An 18176-nucleotide genomic window follows, 5' to 3' on the forward strand; every position below is an offset into this window, starting at 1 on the left:
ACTTGATGGTGACTTGGTAGCTTTGGATGGGGAGAGGGAGAATTAAACAGCAAAATCACTTGGATTTTGTTCTTGGCTGTCCATTGCTGACATCAGTGGCTTGATTTGTCTTGGCTGACTTTGTGAAATGAAAATAAGATGTTAGAATCTTTCAACAAAAGCCTATTTCACAATTCCTCTTGGAAGCTGGTGCAGTGACTGCTTTACACTTTACCCAGATGTGTCACCCAGGTGTTTTTTCCAGACCAATTGTCCCTGAAAAAGTTGCAACCTCTCTACTGTTTTACTTTGCAGAAGGTAGCTGAGGGACACAGCTTAATTAATGCCTCTAAAATGTCTCTAATTAGAAGCAATCCATAATTTGGGTTTTTTTCCCCTGTAAGTGTGCTGAGACGCCTGGGTAGTTCTGCCCAGTTATTTGGAGCTTCCTCAGATGTGCTCCTGGTGGCTCTTCTCCCTGGAAAAGTGAGGAGTTGTTGCCCCTTCCTCCTGGATGTGCTCCAGCAGCAGTGCTGGAGCTGTTCCTCCCTCTGAGCCGAACGAGGCCTGTGAGTGTCTCTTGGCAGGGCAGGAAAGGCGTGTTCCACGTGGGATCAGATCCTGATCAGCCCCTCTGGTTCCACTGGCACCTGTCAAGCAGGAGTTACTCAGAAGAAGCTGCTCTCCAGGTAACATCCAAACCTCCCTTGGTTTCATTCCTCTTCCCAGCTGCCACTGGCTGCCTTCATTCTCTTGAATTCCCTGACCAGCTGGGGTGGACATCTTCCAGATTCTGTTCTGTTTTACATCCCTTTTGACTCTCCTGTCCTCCCACATGGCTGTTTTACTGCATTTTAAGGCTGGCTGAGCCACTTGGGTTGGTTTTCTGTAGAAGAGGTGGGTGGAGCAGGAAAACATTTAAGAGATAAAATGTTACAGTCCACTAGGAACGGAATAAATCCTGTTTTGTGAATTAAATTACTTCACATCAAGGTTTCCTCAATCACATCCATTCAACTGTAAGATGCTGCAGAAACCTCTCTGTACTGGCTCTGTCCCAGTTACCCTCTACTCCCAGACAGAGAATCCTAGAAAACACAGATTGCACGGACTTTCCAGGTCTCTTGCCCAGCCCAGCTCCCTGTGCAGCTCTCAGGCCAGCCACCAGAACAAATCCAAGAGGCTTTTTAAAAATCTTTCCTCAACTAAAGGTGCTTGGGAGAGAAACATTTAGATACCTGCTCCCATGGGAACTGGGCTCCATGGTTCAAGCTGAGTCTCTTCCCTTAGCGTGGACAAGGGGCAAGACCTGCAGAGACACCACGAGGTTTGCTGTTTGGAAAAAGGGAAATATATTTAGAGGATGAGTCAGGCTGGAATAAATGAAATATTCCTTTCCTCAGCACGGATGTCACTGAGCTAAATCTGGCTTTTGAACTGTGGGCTTTTCACAGTGGTTTGGGGTTGAATGTTCCCATTCTCCCGGGCTGGAGCTGGTCATGGTCTGTGGGGAGGGGAGGAGGAGCGAAACAAAGAGACTGAGCATGGTATTCTTGCCTGTTTGGAGTGTGTGCTAATGGGAAGTGAAGCACATTTTGGGAATGCTGAAGCTGTGGGGCCAAAAGGCTGGGGCAAGTCACACAGTCAAGCAGGGCTCATGCAGGTGTTGGGCTGAGTGGAGCAGCACAATTCTAGATGCTGGTGAGAATCCCTGCCTGAAACCCCAATTTTGGCTTAGATATTCAGCACTCAGTGCCATCTCCCTAACGGGAAGCTGTTCTCTGCTTGGGAAAGGGCTTAGGAAGCATGGAAGGGTCAGCTGGTCCTGCTGCCCACATAAAAGGTTTTAAATATTAAAGCAGGGAAGTGCAATTGAAAGTCTGCTGCTGCTCTGGAGTGGGGTGGGAGTAGGGCAGCAGGAAATGTTGTGCATTAACACGTCTCCAGGTCTGGACCCTGCTTAAATGATTAACCAGCTGAGCAGCAGAAGGATGTCATGTGAAAGCCAGATTGGTACCATTAAATTCCAGTATTTGGATGGTATTATACTACTGAAGGAAAAGAGGGGCCATAGGGAACAGTTAGTGCTGAATCCTTTGGCAGAGAGAGATTTTCCACCACCATGTGCAGTTCTGTCTCCCTGGTGTGACTCAGGCTCTTCACCTGAGAAGTCTTCCCCTGCCCCTTGTGTCTGCTCCCCATGCTGAAAAGGTGACTGTTTCCCTCCTTTGGGGAGAGTGGTGTAACTGGGTATTTCCAAAGTGCTTTGAGATCTTACGCAAAAAAACTGTTGCTGCAGGAACTGCGGGTGCTACTTAGAGGTTTCCTACTGTTGGCCCTGAAATCTTGGTGCTGTCCCTGGGGGCTGGGGAAGGTCTTTACCCTGGAAGGATTACCCCATCCTTCAGGATTAAGGATCCTCACCCTGTGAGGATTACCCCATCCTACAAGTGCTTGCCCAGGATTGCCTCCGGATGAAGGAAGAGACAGAGCCCTCCTCTTCCTCCACACTGTTCTGCCCAGATTTTACCTCAATTGCTCCAACTTAGTGCAATTTACTGCATAAAAATCATTATTTTGCATTATTTTTTTCCTAGCTGGGGGGATGCACTGAGCAGTCAAAGGGACTGGGGTCAACCCAACCTGGCCAGCACCTCCCTGTGCTCTCTGTGTGCCTTCCTTTGAGGTTTGTGAGGACTTCAAGCCACTCTCCGAACTGTAGACGGTCAAATTGCATCTCTGCCACGTGATGGACACTGTGATTTATGAGCTCTGGCTCACAGCACTGTCTCCTTTCTCAAGTGCTGCTGGAGGTGGAAGGAGGCGTGGGGTGAAGTTTGGATCCAGCTGTTCCCGGAGCAGCCGGGAGCAAGGCCAGCCCTGGCCGGGGAGTGGCTCGTGTTGGCTGAAGCAGTCGGATCACAGGCTCCTCCAGCTGTGAAGAACTGCCAGGTGTGTGGTGGGGGTGGGTTTAGCCAAGGCAGGCTGCGACCAGGGGGCGGTTTCAGGTTAAAGCTGCACAGATAAGCCCAAGTGACAAACGTGGGGGTTTGTGGGTTGGTGTGAAATGCCAGAAGGCGCAGGGTGGGGATCTTTATTTTAGTCAAGGGCTCTCTCTGCAGCCCTAGCGGGTGTTACTCACCCGTCTGCTCTCCTGAGTGAGTCAGCTCCAAGAGCTGCCACCATGAGACTGAACTGGAAACCGGTATTTCAGCACCCTCCTTGCTCAGGGGCCAGCACTGAGCCACCCCAAGAGGCCCCAGCGGGATGTGAAAGGACTCGGGTCACTGAGAGCAGGAGCAGGGACTTGTACGTGCTGGTGGGGGCTGCTGGCTCTCACACCTCCGGGCGAAACGATCCAGGATCCATCTCTGCTGCCTCCTCCCAGCCTGCCTGGCATTTCCTGGATACTGGAGCAAAAGGTATCAGCTTGGCTCCATTTGTGAGCTTGGTTCAGCAAATCCCATCTTTCTAAACCTTTCCTTTCCCTTGCTCAAGTCGTGTCTTCTCCTCCTCCTCCAAGTACTTTGCTCCATAAGGGCTGGGCCCTGGCTGGGGCACAGTCACTTTCCCCATGGCATGGATTGACTGCAATAATATTCCATGTTTTGGTATGTCTGTCTGGAATCTGGAGGTGGTGGGAGGGGTTCAGCCCTGCAACCTCCTCCCATCATCGAAGCCTGTGGCTCCACAGGGCTTGGAAGGCTCCTCAGGGGCTTTGAAATGTGTGTGGGGAGAATTGTTGGTGGAAAACCTGTGGGGGAAGCACTCTGGTGCTGAAGGTGGTCGATAATTTGGCATGTGTGCTCCAGGATAAGCTGGTTAATGGGCACCATGGGGCATGGAGGGTATCTGGGATTCAGCCCCAAGTTCTTCCACCTGCTCTCAACTCAGTCCCCAAACCAGCACATAAAATGGCCTTGAAATCTTTGTCTCCCGTTCCCTGTCCCTACAGTGAGAGCAGCCACTGCCCCAGCCCTGCAGTGAGGGGGTGATAAATCCAGTGTCCAACACTGAACTGATCTCACTAGGAGAGGGAAGTGGAAGAAATACTTGCTGCACGCACAGAGCACATGACAGTGATGGTGAAAACATTTTCAAGTGCTCACAAGGTGCTGTGAGGCAAATGAGTGGGGACTACACATGAAGTTTGTGACCTCCTCAGAGTCATCCTTGCAACATCCCTGCTATGGATCTGGCAGGTCTTGTGCTGCTGCACGGGGCTCCCAGGGGGAACAGAGCTTTCACAACTGCCCTGTCCTGTGTGGGTGGCTGGAAGTCCCCTTTGCTCTTCCCAGAAGGATGGAGCTTGCCTTGACATCATCCTAAGATGGCCCAAATGATGTGGGAGGTGCTGTGTGTTCCCTCACTCCTTCCCAGCTGCCATCAGTTTTTGTGAGGTGCCCTCAAAGCTCTCAGGAGAGCCTGTGGCAGGAGAGATGTGGGGCTTAGGGCAGCAGTAACTGGAAGGCCCCCCAGTAAACAAGGAAAGGGGAATGGCTGACATCCCTCCTGGGTATGGAATCACTCATCACAGAGCACACAGCAGTTCCCGGGCAGAAACCCCATCTGGGCAGTCCCGAGGAGGGGGAACAGGGATGTCCCTCTTCTCATTTCGAAACCACCTTCCTCTCCTCTGTCCTGTGCCTGCACTGGCTGCCTTGCCAACCTCGGGCAGGCGCAGCCGGGTTTTGCAGAGTCATTGGACCCCGTGTTTAAAAGGAGAAGTGAGGGAGGGACATGTTGAAATCAATTTTTTGACTATTTGCCCATTTCCATCCGAGAGATAAGGGTGAGGCCAGGCTGCAGCTCCAGGACTATCAAGCCAAGAGGTAGGAGATAAACTGCTGTTAATGCTGGCAGAGGGTCCTTTCCTCCCAGGCCTTCCTAAAAGGGGAAGATGATTCCCTTTAAAGAGGGTGATAATGCTTGTTCTTTGGAGATCTGTTTTCTCAGCAGCACCTATAACCCTGTTGGTTACAGTGGATTTTGCTTATACCAGGGACAGGTATAAAGGGTTTTTTCCTTTGGGATGAGTTGTTTTTAAAATGAATGTAAGGCTTCACTCTATGTTGTGTGTGTTTATTGTAGTTATTTTAGGAGGCAGACTGATGGTGTGGGGAGGGAGGGCTGGTTTGGGGAATGCTGACCCACTCCCTTTGGAGAGTCCTGACCTGGGTGTCTGGGATGTCTTGCTAGTTGTCTGCCAGTTTAGGGCACAGAGGTTATTGGGATTGTCTCTACTAGCCAGAAATCTGTGCTCATCGTGGAGCTGTTTTTATGGCTTTTCCTGTTGTTTCCTGGACAAGGAGTAATTAAAGGTGCAAATATGATGAGATATGGGAGCTCAGTGATTTTTGTCACTGGTGTTTTGTGGAGCAGGTGGCTGCTGGTAAAATCCAGGGGGGAAAAAAGGATATTTGCTCTTCTTGAAACCTGGTCACCAAACAAAACCTGATCTCCATTGGCACACACAGAAGCACAAATCCACATGAGCCCTGCACAGAGACCTTCCTAAGGACCGTGCTGGCCTCTGGTGGGAGAGCTGGCTGTGCCCAAGCATTTCCAGCAGGCATTGCAAACCAGTGCAGCGACCAGCTGGGAAACTGGTGGGGAAACTCCTTTTTAACAGACACTTCCACACCAAAGCTGAACATTTCCTCTCTAAAACCTGCAAAATTCCAGCCCAGCCATCAGCTCCTGGCTAGAGAATGACTGCCTGATGCTTACCAGTATTTATGTGCAGTGTATTTTATTTCTTCAGCGTTACAAGAAGGGAGGTGGATTTGAGGATTGTTCTCTCTGTGCTGCTTGAGGCAAAAGACATCTCTTTGACTTCATTTTTTGCTGGCAAGAAGCAGCAAAAGGTGTGAGCAGCTTGGAGATGTTGCATCCACATCCTGCCTTTATCTCTGTGGTTGCTCTTTGCTGGACCAGATTTTGCTTTTGCAATCAAAGCTAAGAGCAGAGATGACAGCAATTGTTTCCAAAGGCCATCGTGCACTTTATGTCTCTACTTCCCACTGACAACACTTTGCAGTGGAGCACTGATGTCCCAGATCCTTAAACTGCATTTGTGTGTGTCATGGGAGTAGGAAGTGGCTCCTCCACCACCTCCCCCTCCATCAGCCAGGGAGGAGATGCTTTTAAGCTGTTTGTAAAGGTGAAGCCAATGCTAGGCTGGATAAAGTGAAGGCTGAGGCTGGCAGGGCTGGGCAAGCACCTCTGAGCATCTCTGCCAGCAAAGGGGATGGGCATTCTCACTGGGTGTGGGCTGAGGAGGCAGCTCCAGTGCCAAACTGGGGAGTGCAGAAGGGATGCTGAAGCCCAGTTCCTCTGTACCGGGTACTGCACCAGTGCCTGGGACAGATACCAGAGCTTTCCTGACATGGGAGAGAGCAGAACTGTAACAAGCAGCTTTTTCAGGCCTTGGGAGATGAGGCTGAACAATCTCAGGGTGGATTTCAGCTTTTCAGTGTCTCGCTGTATCTCTGGATTTTTATTCCACAGAATACCTTGGCATGCCCTTGCCCCTGGCTGATGCTCTTGGCATCAGCCCTGTGCTGGCTGACCTGGACAAAGAAAATCTAACCCACCTCCCCCAGTGCCCACAGCCCTTTTTCCACCTCCTGGCCTCCCAGCTTCAGGGAACCTCTCTTGCCAATATAACCTGCTCTTACAGGGTTCCAGGGCAAAGGGAAGTTGTGTCTCTCCTAAAGCAGCTAAAACAGAGCAATCTGCCTTAATTAGAGGACTAGATGATTGCAAGGCTGAAAGGGACTGGCTGCCTGCCCCTGTCCTCTCCCAGAGATGCTGCTGCCAGCATCCTCCTGCAGCCCTGGTTGGAGCCAACGGGCTCCGTGCTGCTGGACTGTGATGCCTTCCACAGTAGTTAGGGGGACAAACTGTCCATGCAGTTTCCATGGTCATGGCTTCCTGTTTGGACTCAGCAGAAATCCCTGAAGGGCTACAAAGCACCACTGATCCCGATGTGGAGCCTCTGCCCCCTGTGTTGCATCAGAAGCATCTTGTTTATGGCTTCCAGGAGTGTCCATGGGCCAGAAACGGGAAGGCTGGGAAGGCAAAACTCCCCTTAACAGAGGGTACAGCATCACCCGTGGTCACAGCCCTGCTGCACAGGGCCTGTGGCTCCTCAGCAGCCCCGGCAGCGACACCAAACCCCAGCAGTGACACTGAGCACGGGCTGATGTCCCTGCCCTGCCCTGGGCTGTGGGTCTGGCCGCTGAGCAGCAAATCCTTTTGCAGCTCAACAGCCCCTGGGAGCCCCAGCCAGGCTGCTCTTCCATGTGCCTGTAGGGTATGGCAGACATCCAGGAGCAAAGCTGTTCTTCCCCTGGCCATCTCCTGGTGCCCACTCATGCCTTCCCCCCCGTCTGCCACCAGCGCAGCCGTTCCGATAGGGATCTGCGCGGGGCGGGCGCCGCTGCCGGTCTGTGACAGGCAACTGCCTGGGGAGCTGCAATCAGATAAAGTGTTTACAAGAATGAAAGCTGATGGTAAAGCACAAGTGTTTAACTTCTTTTCCTGCTACCTGTTTTTTTTTTCTCGGTAACCAGCTCTGTCTGGACAGTCTTTTTGGGAAGAAGGCCACATGCCTTTTCCCTGGCACCTGCACTCACTGCATCAGTTCTCAGCCCAGCCTTGTCCAACACGTTTGGCTGTCACAAGGGTTTCCCACCCTGCAACTTTTGCACGGGGTTTTTAACCCCCTCCATCCTTTGGGGCTGAAGACACCTCCTGCTTTCTGCAGGGTCTCTGTCTGCGCTCACAGGGCATGACAGATCCCAAATACACATCGGAGCCCAGATCCTCCATGTTGCCTCCACCAATCCTCCCCATCACCCCCATTCCCTGCTGGGCTTTGGCATCTCAGGACTATTTCCGTCCACTTGCTCCCAATTCCTTACTCATAAATAACAGCAGAGACGGGGTGTGACACCTTTCTTTTGCCCCCATCCCATCTGTTCCACGAGGGCAGTTCCCATCACCGAGGGGGTGCTGGGAAGCTGCTCTCGAAGGAGCCCTGTGTGCATTTCCGCTTGCTAAAATGGCCACGGCGAGATAAGGTCTGTGGTTTCCTTTGAGCAAGAGAGTGACTGGGAGAGGCAGCAGCGTCAGGCAGAGCTGCAGCCGCTCCCCTGCCGTGCTCAGCCTCCCCCGGAGATGGATCTTGCTGGCGAGACCCCTGCGGGGACCCTCCCTAGGGACGAGGGCCCCGAGGTAGGTGGCCTTGAGCCCGGGGAGCTGGGGAGCGTGTTTGGGGTGCAATGGCCCCAGGAGGGGATCTGCACCCTGGGGTGCAGAGCTGGATGCTCAGGCTGTACAAGGGGAATGAGAGAAAAGGGATGGAGTCCATGTCCCGGATGTGATGCTTTGCAAGGGTGATTGAGGGATGGGGGAACCAAACCTGTGTAAATGTGCACCCAAGGGTGTGTGTGGGGTTGGCTGCAGCTCTGTGCTGGCACTGAGGGTCCCCTCTTAGCTCAGCTACAGCTTCCCAGCACCTCACAGCCCCTCTGGGCTTCCTCCTGCCAGCAGCTCCCCCAAAGCCCTGCCCTGGGCCAACCCAACCAAACTTCCTCTGCAGCAAACCGGCAGCCGGTGTCTGTTCTGACCAGTGCTGCTGGGAGCATGAGGGCCTGATCCCTTGTGCTGGATTCCTGGGATGACCCACCCCTCCTCAGGACTTGTCCTCCCTCCCAAATGCCCCCATCTCCACAGCCAGGCTGGCCTCCTGCACTGCTGACACTGCTGCAGCTACTGGGGTGGGGTGATGCTGGTGGCTGTATCTGGACCTGGATGTAAGCAACACTCCTGGATTTGAGCTGGGCCCTTGGCGTGGGGATTAGCAGCAGTAAACACATCCTGGTGGCTCAGCTCAGCTTTAGCTTAACCGGTCCCATGCACATATGGGCAAACACGGAGCAGATCCTGCAGCTGCTGCACCCGATGGCAGGAGGGAGCAGCAGGGACCTGCCCCCCAAATCAGCAGCAATTCCTCCCCTGCCTTACTCCTCATGCTACCCCACTGCTGGACAAGGAGCAGATGCTTGTGGCTTGCTGATAAGTGATGGCAGCAGAGGAATGATGTCCTTTTTCTCTCCCCTCTGCGCTCATGACCTCGCTATGGGGCAGCACTGCCCGTGGTGATGCTGAAGGATTCGGGATGGGGCCATACCCCCCATGCCATGCTGAAGGCAGAACAGTGCCAGCAGCAGTGGAAGGGGGATGGTCCCTGGTCAGGGGCAGGCAAGAGCAGGCTGGGATCCTCCTGCATGCAATAGGTCCCCCTTTTCCAGGGGCCTTTCCCAGGAGCCACCACAGCCCCCAACACCCACCAGCAGGTGAAAGAAGGTATGAGGAGGCAGGTGGGAGAGAAGTAGATCAAGGGTTAAATTTGTCGAGGGTGGAAGAGTTGAATTTAGTCCAGATGGCTGGGGGATTATGCCAGCCCTAGATTTGCCATAAGCAAATGTTAATGTTTCCAGCTCGGGGTTGGGTTTTTTCTATCAGGGGTATCCTAAGGTCACTTTGGGGCCTGGGCTGACCCACAGGTAGGGCTCATGCATCCATTCATGCAGCCCTGGCTGAGTGGGCACAGGAACTTTGCTCGACACAGAAAGGCCCAAATGCATTTCAAAAATTTCCATTATATTTTCTGGCGTCACCCCCTTGTACTCCCAGAGGCTCCAGCTCTGGGATCCATAATGGATGGCACAGGAGCACTGGTCCCCTTCCTTTGGTGGCATCACCCAGCTCATGGCAGTGGCAAAGTCACCGTCACCTGGGCAGGCTCTGCAGCAGGAATGAGTTTCTGGGCTGTGGTGGTGCCTGAATCCAGGCCGTGGTGAGAGAAGCAGATGCAGGACAAGCTCAGCCTCGGGGAGGGAAGAGGGGGTGAGGATGGGCTGAGAGCTGGTTTTCTAGGGAAAAGGTGGTTGGCAGAAGTGGTTTGATCTCCCTGCTGGACCCACGCAGAGCTGGGATGAGTGGGAGGTGACATTTTAGGTGTGGAATGGCAGGGGCTGCGTGGGCAGCAGGACCCACCCGGCCAGTCCTGGGGTGAGTGCCAGGGGAGTCAGGCAGTGCCTCATCACATGGCTCTTTTAATTTAATTCCCATTTGGAAAGGCAGTGCTATTGCTGGTCATCCTTCAAGTGAGGGAATGGAGCAGTGCATCAAATCCTGAGGTTTTTTGGAATCTCCTTGCCCAGCCTGCAGCTCCTCACTGTGCTTTGGCCACCTGCCCTCTCCCTCAGCCGCTTTGCTCTCCAGCCTGGCCCTGCTGGAGGAAGCAGCTCTGTGGGGTGAGAGGAGGGTAGTTGGCCTTTAAAGCCTCCTGAGGGTCACCCCAAATGGCTGTTGCCATCCTTGCTGTCCCCTCCTCAATTAACAGGGATTGGGGGTGACATCCCACTGCTGCCCTGCTGGGGGGTGACAGAGAAAGTGGTGCCTGTGGGGTGTCACAGCACCCTTTGGGGCATCCCACCCTTATGGACTGTGTATCATCCCACCCCACCCTGGCTGCCCTGCCCTGTCCGGCCACGATTTCCTCCCCAAACCACCCTGTACCACAAGACCTTACGGGAAACTCTCTGCTTCTCTTTTCTCTCTAGATGGATCTATCCCACCGGTTCTCCAAGGCAGAGGTATGAGCGAGGCCCCACCACGGTCTCCCTTGGTGGCACTGGGGGGTGGCAGTGCTGCTGGGGCTTGGGGACATGGCTCAGCTCCTGGAGCTCCTCCTCAGGGACAGGCAGTGGTGGGTGAGCAGGGCTTGTTTCAGGGGGTGGCAGGGACCAGTGGGATCTTCAAGAAGTGTGAGGGGGACACCCCACTGATGCTGGGGGATGCATGGAGCAAGTCCCCACCAGCCTGGCCCCACGTGAGGTGTCAGCACTGTCCCCCCACAGCTGGACCGGCTCTACGAGGAGGTTCTCTACACCATCCGGCACCGCCTGGGCAAGCCCGAGCCCCACCAGGTTGCAGACTCCCAGGAGCTCTACTCCTATGTGCAAAAGGTGGGTCCCCCCCTGATGGAGTCCCCCAAACCTGTCCCCTGATGTGCCCATCCATCCTCCCAGCTGAAGGGGATGGTGGGGGTCACTTGGAGGGAGTTTTTAACAAGCATCTTAAAAGATGTAGCAGCAGGATCCAGCTGGAGGGCTGGGACAGCCTGTGGCTGGGAAATGTTAGCCCTAGGGAGAAATGTTTATCTTAGGCCTGGGATGGTGGGAAGAAGGCTTTCCCTCAAGAGCTTTCAGCTGGTCCCCAGCCCTCCTGCTGGGCTCTTTGCTCCTCTCCTGGAGCTGCAGCTGGCTCCCAGGGAGTGGAGGGAAGCCCCTGGCTGCTCTCCAGCCGTGTTAAGAGGGCAGCATCCATTACCAACTGTGATATCCACACAGGCTTTCGGCATGGATGCAAAGGAGCACAGTGTCATCATGCAGCAGGTCATGGAACTGGAGGTATGGTCTCTCCCCAGTATGCTGCTGGGACCCTGTATTGGGGTGGTGTTGAGGTGCTGCAGTGCCTCCTGGCCCCTGTGTTTGGGATTTGGGGTGCCCTGGGGTTGTCACTGCCTGGGTAGAAGCTGATGGTGTGGTTCTGCTCCAGCCCCATCCTTCCTCGCAGGGTTGGTGACCCTGCACATCAGTAGTTATTTTTTTCATTCTTCCAGAGCCCAATTTACTGCCTGAAAGCAACTGTGAAGGAAGCCAAGGGTATTTTGGGTAAAGATGTCAGCGGTAAGTGGGGTCGGGTGGGTGTCCCATGAGAAAAGGGGCAGCTGCTGCTCCCAAACGGGACTTGCACGGCTCTTCCCTCACAGGCTTCAGCGACCCATACTGCCTGCTGGGCATCGAGGCCAGGAGCCAGGAGCCAGCCCACCCTGACCACAGGAAGAGGATGAAGGCTGTGGTCAAAGACCTCATCCCTGAAGACCAGATCCATCGCACACAAGTCATAAGCCAGACCCTCAGCCCGGTGTGGGACGAGACGTTTATCCTGTAATCCAACACCCCTTGGCTTTGCTGTTGGGGGGCTGGATGGCATGGCCAGGGCTCTTGGGGGTGGACAAAGGGCTTCACCACTTTCATGTTACTTGAGTAACAGCATCCTGCCGGTGCCTTGCAGGGAGTTTGAAGATGTGGAGACAGCCAGCTTCCACCTGGACATGTGGTGAGTGGCAGCATCCCTGGCCAGTGACCCCAAGAGCCTGCCCTGAGGGATTCCTGCCTACTAGGAGGGTCCCTGAGGTGGTCCTCCAACCTGCACCCTTAAAAAGTCCCAGAAACCAACTAGGAACCCCTTTTCCCATCACTTTCTGCTGCAGCAGTGCTCAGTGCAGGATGTGACCTGCACGAGCAGAGAGAGCCCAGGCAGGGCTAATCCTGAGCCTGGGTTCTATTTATGGAAAGAAGCCACATGCTTGCAGATTTTGACTGCTTTTAGGGGTGGCATCTGTCCTGACACTTCCCCCCTCCTGTACCTTCCCTCCTCTGCCATCATTTCTCCCTGAATTTCCCCCTTTCCCCTGGCAGGGACTCGGACGTGGTGGAGTCAATGCGGCACAAGCTGGGGGAGCTGACGGACCTCCACGGCCTCAAACGGTTGGTGCTGGTGAGGCCCCAAGGCTGCTGAGGGAAGAGGGCTTGGAAAATGCTTGTTTGTCTGCTGGATTTTAAAAATCACCTTTGGAAGGAGGGAGGGAGGGCAGCAGGTCTGTGCCACCCTTCATTCCCTTCAGCCGTGGCTGGGTCACAGCTACAGGACACCTTCTGACCCCCTCCTTTGTCTGTGTCTTTCAGGATCTTTAAAGATGCTCGCAAAGACAAAGGGCAGGATGATTTCCTGGGAAACGTGGTCCTTCGCCTGAAGGTGAGTGCCAGGGTGCATCATCCTCTTCTCCAGGCACCAGTTAAACCTCTAGGGGTCCAGGCAGTATCCCAGCACTGTGGCAGCACCCAGCACAACCAGAATCCTGGCTCAGAGCCACAGACTCATGTCAGGTGTTTCGCTGTGGTGGCAGGTGCCACAGTCACTACAACACACTCACTCAGTCACTGTACATCCTGTATTTTTAATCAAATACAATATTTCTGTCCCATGAATGCAGATCAGGATTCCCTGGTCCCTAAGTGGGATCCTTCCCCCAGGAAGGCTGCTTGAAACTCATCCTTGTCTCTGTGCCTCCAGGACCTGCACTGCTGGAATGACCAGTGGTACCAGCTGGAGCCACGGACTGAGACGTATCCCAACCGGGGAGACTGTCACCTGCAGTTCCTACTGACCCACAAGAAGGTGGGAGAGGGAGGGGAAAGGCTTCCCTTCCCAATACCTTGGCAGGATAGGAAGTTTCCCATCCCTTGGGGCTTATCTTGGGGTCAGAGATCCCTGCCCAAGGACTAGAGGTGCCAGCACCAGGGTTTGCATGTGCTGGGCCCTTCCCTGAGCTCTGTGCCAGCACAGGGACCCTGCTCCTGGTGCACCTGCACCCCTTGGCTCTCCAGCTCCATACTTTTTGAATCCTATGTCCCCACTCTGTGTCCCTGCATATTCAGGCAGGCGATGGTTATTTCTGCCTTGTCTCTTCTCAGAGGGCCACCACGTGCAGCCGGACACAGCCGAGCTACACCGTCCATCGCCACCTCCTGCAGCAGCTGGTGTCCTACGAGATCCTTCAGCACCAGGTACTGGTGCTGTACCAGTGCCAGCAGCAGCCCTCCAGCAGCTGGGCTGGGTGAGGGCTTCCTTTGGAGCCCATCGCCCCTGACACATCGTGCAGCGTGATGGGAACAAGGGTCAGGATGATCCCTGCCTGTGCCTGGCATCCTTACAGGACACACACTCCTCCCATGGTCCTGCAAATACACCCCACCTGTCCCCCTCCCTGCTCATCCTGTGTTGCTCCAGGACACATCACCCCTTTTCCATCCTCTCAGGCCGGGAGCATCTCCTGGGATGGGGAGCTGAGCAGCCACGCCAGCACCGTGCTGTACCTGCACGCCACACAGAAGGATCTCTCTGACTTCCACCAGGTCATGGCGTGAGTACCCCACACTCAGGGAGTCTCCTGGGGGGTTAAGGGCCCCAGTGCCTTCCCTGGAACTGTCTGACCGCAGCTAGTGTCCCCCATGAGCTCAGTGTGGTGTCCCCTGCACCCAGAAGACCTGGGTCCTACCCCTGTGACTGTGGGTGGGGGAGCCCCACGCTGACCCCTGCATGCTCCCCAGACTGTGGGGGCTCATCCCAGCCCTCTCTCCTCCCCAGGAAGTGGCTGGCATACAGCAAACTCTACCAGAGCCTCGAGTTCAACAGCAGCTGCCTCCTGCACCAGATCACCAGCATCGAGTACCAGTGGGCACAGGAGCGCCTCAGGCCAGAGCAGGTGAGGGGGCTCTGGCACCACTGGTGGGCAGAGATCAGGGAAAGGTGCCTCATGCATCCAACCCTGAGCCTCTCCTCCCAGCTCCCAGGGCCATTTCACTCCCAGTGTTCCAGGAAGGGCACAGGGGTGCCGGGGCAGCTGGAAGACATTTCCCGGTGGTTTGTTCCCCTCCTCTCCAAGAAGGAGAAGAAGCTCTTCCCCTTTGTGCAACCTTCCCCTCCTCCATCCCTGCCATCAAGTCGATCACAACGCCCTGCCAAACTTAAATATGACCCAGTTCCTACTTTTCCCTGCCTGTTTTCCCAGAGCATCCCTGCACCCTGCTGAGACCCTGAATTGTTCATGCATAGCAATGAGATTTAAGAACAAAGCTCAGTTCAGCCCCTCCAGGGAGAAGCTAATCGAGGCATCAGGGGGTTTTCCCATCCCTGGAGCCGGCTGGAAAGGAATGGGGACCACCAGCTCCCTCCGCGGTGGTGCCGTGGTCCTGCAGGCATCTGCCTGTCACTGAGGGGGACGTTTCTTTCCTTCTCTCCAGAAAGCAGAGCTGGCCGAGTCCTTCCAGTCCTTGCTGACCTACGGGGTCTCCCTCATCCGGAGGTACCGCATCATTTTCCCCCTCTCTGTCCCGAGGTCCAAGGAGAGGCTCCAGTCCCTGCTCCGGTGAGTCAGGCACCGGTGCCACCTGAGTGTGGGGTCGTAGGACTTTGCCACTGTGAGGGACAAGCCTGTGAGCTTGAGCAAAAACCTTTGTGAGCCCTTTCTGACTCCTTCTAGGCTGCTGTAACACTTGTCCTGTCCTGTCCCTCATCCTGGGCTCCCCATGGGGGATGTTGTTGGGAGGGGAAGGTCTGTTTGGGTAGGGTCTCTGGGGAAAGAGGTGGTTGTTTCTGTGGCTGGTGCTGGGTTTTACCTGAGGTTCTCTCTTTGCAGGGTCCTGGTCCAGATGTGCAAAACAAAAGCTTTCCGTGAGTTGTGCACGCTCAGCCCCGACCTGCCCCAGATGATCTCCACGGCACTGAAGGTACCAGGGGTCTCACCCACCCCAGACCCAGTGAGGTGGGACCCTCTGGGTCTCCCTTCCCTTACATCTTCTGCCCAATGCCCACACCTCAGCAAATCCACCATGGTGGGGGAAATACCCACCCCTCTTCAAACTGGTGGTCCCAGCCTGTGGTTCCCACCACATGGAGCTGGGTCCTGACCCCACCCAGGGGACAGGGAGAGTGAAGGGAGTGACAGAGCTGTCTTTGCTCCTCCTGCTTCCTTGGCATCCCATCAGGACTCCTCTCTTGCAGTCAGGCACGACAGAGTGGTTTCACATGCAGAAGGAGCACCTCAAGCCCATAGTGAAGGTCAGTTCCCATCTCTGCCTCCCTGATATGGTGAAGTCACCTCAAAATGTCCGAGTATCCAAAACAAGCTGTTCCTTCCTTTGCAGAGCATGGAGGAGAATGGAAAAGCCTTGTCCAGACTCCTCCTGGAGGTGATAGAAGATCTCCAGCAGTGCCACAAAATCTGGAATAAATTCTTCATTAAGTAGGTTCCAAGCAACAGGGTACTTTGATGCCTCATTCCTTGGCCCTTGGGCTCCACAGGTAGCATCTCTGGTCCCACCTCTGCCCTTCAGACCTGTATTGTGCTTGCCCTCAGGATAAGGGCACGGTCTGGGAGAGTTTGCTGGGCTGGGGCTGGCAGGCTCCTGATGCCCCATTTCTCTCTTGCAGCACCTTCAAGTTGAATATCTTCTCCATTGCCTACCTGGAGCTGGAGAGCCTGGTGAGCAAGCCTGGGCTGCTCTGCACTCATGGGACTAAGGTCTAAAGCCAGTCCAAGATTTTGGCCACTCTTCAGGTGGTAACAGATTGTTGCAAGCCTGGAAAAACAGTAAGGCAGGGAAAGTCCCCATCTCTCTGTGCATGCCCATAAGTGCACTATGGTCTGTTTACTTCACCCAGTGAATCTCCTGAAATGCCACCAAAAAGGAAGAGGAATCCCCTGAGCTGACCCTCACCCTGTGGCTCCAGAAGGAGCCTTCTCAGCTGGACCCTCACTGACAGTTCCCTCTTCCCAGGTTGCGGAACATGTCCAGGAGCAACTGCACGAGGTCGACAGCAGCATGTCCAAGCCCACAGCTGAGAGCCTTTTCCAGCTCTACATGAACCTACAGGAGCTCTATCGGATGAAGGACTTCCTCCCGAGCAGGTATCCAACCCAGAGAGAGGAGAGATGCCAAAGGGAGGGATCGAGCAGTTGAGAGGAACCCCAAATCCTTCCCATTCACCTACATCACCAGTTACACACCAGGCAGACCAGGCTGTTGGTGTCTGGTGTTGATGGGAGCGTCACCAGAGGGGTTTCAGGTTCATCTCTGGGTGGGTTGATGGATACCTCAACTTCCAGACAAGGGGAGGTTTCTCTTTATCACAGTTGCTACAGTGCTGCCTCCACCTCAGGGCAGTTGCTTGTGTGTGAGGGGTGATGTGAGAGCAGGAGGGGTGATGTGAGAGCAGGGGGGGTGACAGCCCCATGCCATTGCTGTGCGGTTGGAGAAGCTGGTGCCTTCATCCACAGGGATGGACCTCTGGCTCTGAGCAATTTCCACCAGTGGTTCAAGGAAGCTGTGCCCCAGTGGCTGCAAAAGGCCTACAACACTGCACTGGAGAGGGCTCAGAGAGCTGTCCAGATGGACCAGGTAATGTGGGGAAGAAAAGATCTCCCTCTTCCCTGTGGGGACACTCCAGCTTTCCTCCATTCCTTGCTCCTGTGCCTGGCTCACAGCACTGAGACCACCACGTAGGTGTCTCTTGCAGCCCAGCAGCAGGTTCCTCACCCAAATGCATAACAAAGGATGTGGTTTCCTGGACCAGCTGATCCCACCCTGGCCCCACACTGTGTCCCTGTGCCCCTTCCCTCGCTGCTCTCTGGCAGCCCATGTGAGCTGAGGAGCCTTCATTTGGGCCATGCCATGAGCATCCCCTTTGCTTCCAACCTCTAGGAAGAGGGAAGGGAAGGCAGCCATGGGCCCACAGGCTTCTCTCACCTCTTCACTGGGGTCCAGCAACGTTGGGTTGGAGTATGAAGGGAAACAGGGAGCTGGTCCACCCATCTTCATGTCCTCCTCTCTCCAAAGTGGCTGTGTGATGACATGGGCATATATGAGGCTGATGATGGGCCAGAGAGCCACAAAGCAAAGGAGCAGCTCTGCTCTCTGGGCTGGCATCTTTCTGTACAAGTTCCATTTGCTTTCTCTGCCCCTCAGCTGAAGCCCTTTGGGGAGCACAACAAGCACAGCACCTCCACTGTTGACCTGTCCACCTGCTACGCCCAGATCGTGAAGACCTGGCAGCAGCTCAGCTGGCCGGACCCCGAGGAAGCCTTCATGATCATGGTGAAGCTCGTGGAGGTTTGTACACCTGGGCATCAGCACCCGGAATTTCCTCTCCTGCTCTTGGAGAGGTGTGTCCGTGGACAGGGTCCCTGTCCCACCCCTGACCCTGTGGTGGTCCCGATGCTGCCTGGTTCAATCCCGTTGGCTTCTTCTCTGTCCTGCAGGATATGTGCAAAATCTCCCTGATGTACTGCCGGCTCATCAAGGAGAGGGCTGAGGCTCTGTCCCTGAGTGAGCAGAACGAGGGCGAAGCAGCCAACAGGGTTGGTGTGGGGGCACTGCTCTGGGACAGGCAGGATTTGGCCGCGGTTTCTGGGCAAAGGGGGAGATGAGCCGCTGAGAACTCAGCTGACATCCCCAGTTCGGGATTCATAGGGATCAGTGGGCCCCCAATAGCCA

General features: G+C 54.8%; 1 protein-coding gene across 1 annotated transcript in view; it reads left to right on the forward strand.

Moving 5' to 3' along the window:
• Positions 1-8163: 8163 nt before the first annotated feature.
• UNC13D (unc-13 homolog D) overlaps positions 8164-18176 on the forward strand; it is a 14337-nt gene continuing 4324 nt past the window's right edge. The window contains 22 exon segments of the mRNA XM_027691648.1: positions 8164-8220; positions 10617-10649; positions 10914-11021; positions 11406-11465; positions 11678-11744; positions 11828-12005; positions 12133-12177; positions 12540-12608; positions 12807-12876; positions 13195-13299; positions 13596-13688; positions 13941-14044; positions 14269-14386; positions 14925-15049; positions 15320-15410; positions 15685-15741; positions 15828-15925; positions 16114-16165; positions 16461-16591; positions 16961-17081; positions 17649-17792; positions 17942-18130. Coding sequence (XP_027547449.1) covers positions 8164-8220; positions 10617-10649; positions 10914-11021; positions 11406-11465; positions 11678-11744; positions 11828-12005; positions 12133-12177; positions 12540-12608; positions 12807-12876; positions 13195-13299; positions 13596-13688; positions 13941-14044; positions 14269-14386; positions 14925-15049; positions 15320-15410; positions 15685-15741; positions 15828-15925; positions 16114-16165; positions 16461-16591; positions 16961-17081; positions 17649-17792; positions 17942-18130 — 2115 coding nt within the window.

This window comes from Neopelma chrysocephalum, unplaced genomic scaffold (assembly GCF_003984885.1).
Source record: "Neopelma chrysocephalum unplaced genomic scaffold, ASM398488v2 Primary Assembly neopelma1_84, whole genome shotgun sequence".
NCBI lineage: Eukaryota > Metazoa > Chordata > Aves > Passeriformes > Pipridae > Neopelma > Neopelma chrysocephalum.